The following is a 1,004-nucleotide window of genomic DNA, read 5'->3' as shown; positions in this document are numbered from 1 at the left end:
CCGTCCTCGCGTCCTCTCCGCAGCGAGGTGCAGTACGTGGTGCTCCAGAATGTGGCCACCATGTCCATCAAGCGCCGGGTGAGCTGACAGCCGGCGCCAGGGGCTGGCTGGGGCAGGGGGCGCTGGAGAGGGCGCTTGGCGGGGGCTGCCTCGCTGTGCAGGCGCGATGGGGAGACCCCGCAGCCGGCTGCGGCAGGGACCCGGTGGAGGAAGCCTGGGGACTGGGACGCACCGGGATCGGCGGTGGTGCAGCGGGCTCTCTGCGCAGGGCATGTTCGAGCCTTACCTGAAGAGCTTCTACATCAGGTCCACCGACCCCACCCAGATCAAGATCCTCAAGGTGAGTGCGCAGGGCTGCGCCTCTGCCCTCAGCCCACCAGCCGCCACCGTGGGCCGCCCGGGCCCAGCTCTGGGGCCAGGCAGTGGCAGGAGCCTGGGCCGCTCTGGGCAGGTTCCTGGGAGCTCCCCGTGAGTCCCCCTCGGTGACTTACACCTGCACACTCGGACGCGCCCCCAAGCGTGAAATCCAGCAGTCCCTCTGCAGGCTCCTGTCCCCCAGCACACCCAGAGAGGCCCCAGTGTCAGCTACGCCTGGGGCTCGTGGGGCAGGTGCGCCCTCCTTGCCTGGGGAGCTCGCTGCCCACTGGGCAGGAAACGGAGCAGTGCGTGGGGTCCGCCAGCCGCAGGCGGGAGCATGGGTGGGGCCTGAGCTGCACTGTACCCTGGGGTGCCCTGCCCACGCCCCGCTGCTTGGGCTGGAAGGAGCTGGAGGGGTCACGCTGGCGAGCCGAGCCCTGGGCGGGGGCAGCCCCGCGGGCCCAGCGTCGGCAGCGCTATCTGGCGCCTGCAGCCCAGCACTGGGGGCGCCTCCTGTCACCCCCTAGGTGCAGTGACTGCCGACGAGGCACCCACGCGTCCTGCCCGTGTGTAACCCGAGTGTCGGTGCACGGAGGGCGCCTGCCACGCAGTGGCCGGCCCCGGGCGGCCCGTGGGCGGCAGAGCGC

The 1,004-nt window shown here is 72.0% G+C and overlaps 1 protein-coding gene across 1 annotated transcript in view; it reads left to right on the top strand.

Moving 5' to 3' along the window:
• Positions 1-1,004, top strand: part of AP3B2 (adaptor-related protein complex 3, beta 2 subunit) — a 14,184-nt gene that overhangs the window by 3,979 nt on the left and 9,201 nt on the right. The window contains exons 7-9 of the mRNA XM_012732695.1: positions 1-78; positions 269-340; positions 560-609. Coding sequence (XP_012588149.1) covers positions 1-78; positions 269-340; positions 560-609 — 200 coding nt within the window. The remainder of the gene's footprint in view (positions 79-268; positions 341-559; positions 610-1,004) is intronic.

The sequence above is a fragment of the Condylura cristata genome, unplaced genomic scaffold (genome assembly GCF_000260355.1).
Source record: "Condylura cristata isolate star-nosed mole 26May11 unplaced genomic scaffold, ConCri1.0 scaffold00035, whole genome shotgun sequence".
In the NCBI taxonomy this organism is placed as follows: Eukaryota; Metazoa; Chordata; class Mammalia; order Eulipotyphla; family Talpidae; genus Condylura; species Condylura cristata.
This window is presented reverse-complemented; position numbering and strand designations above follow the sequence as displayed.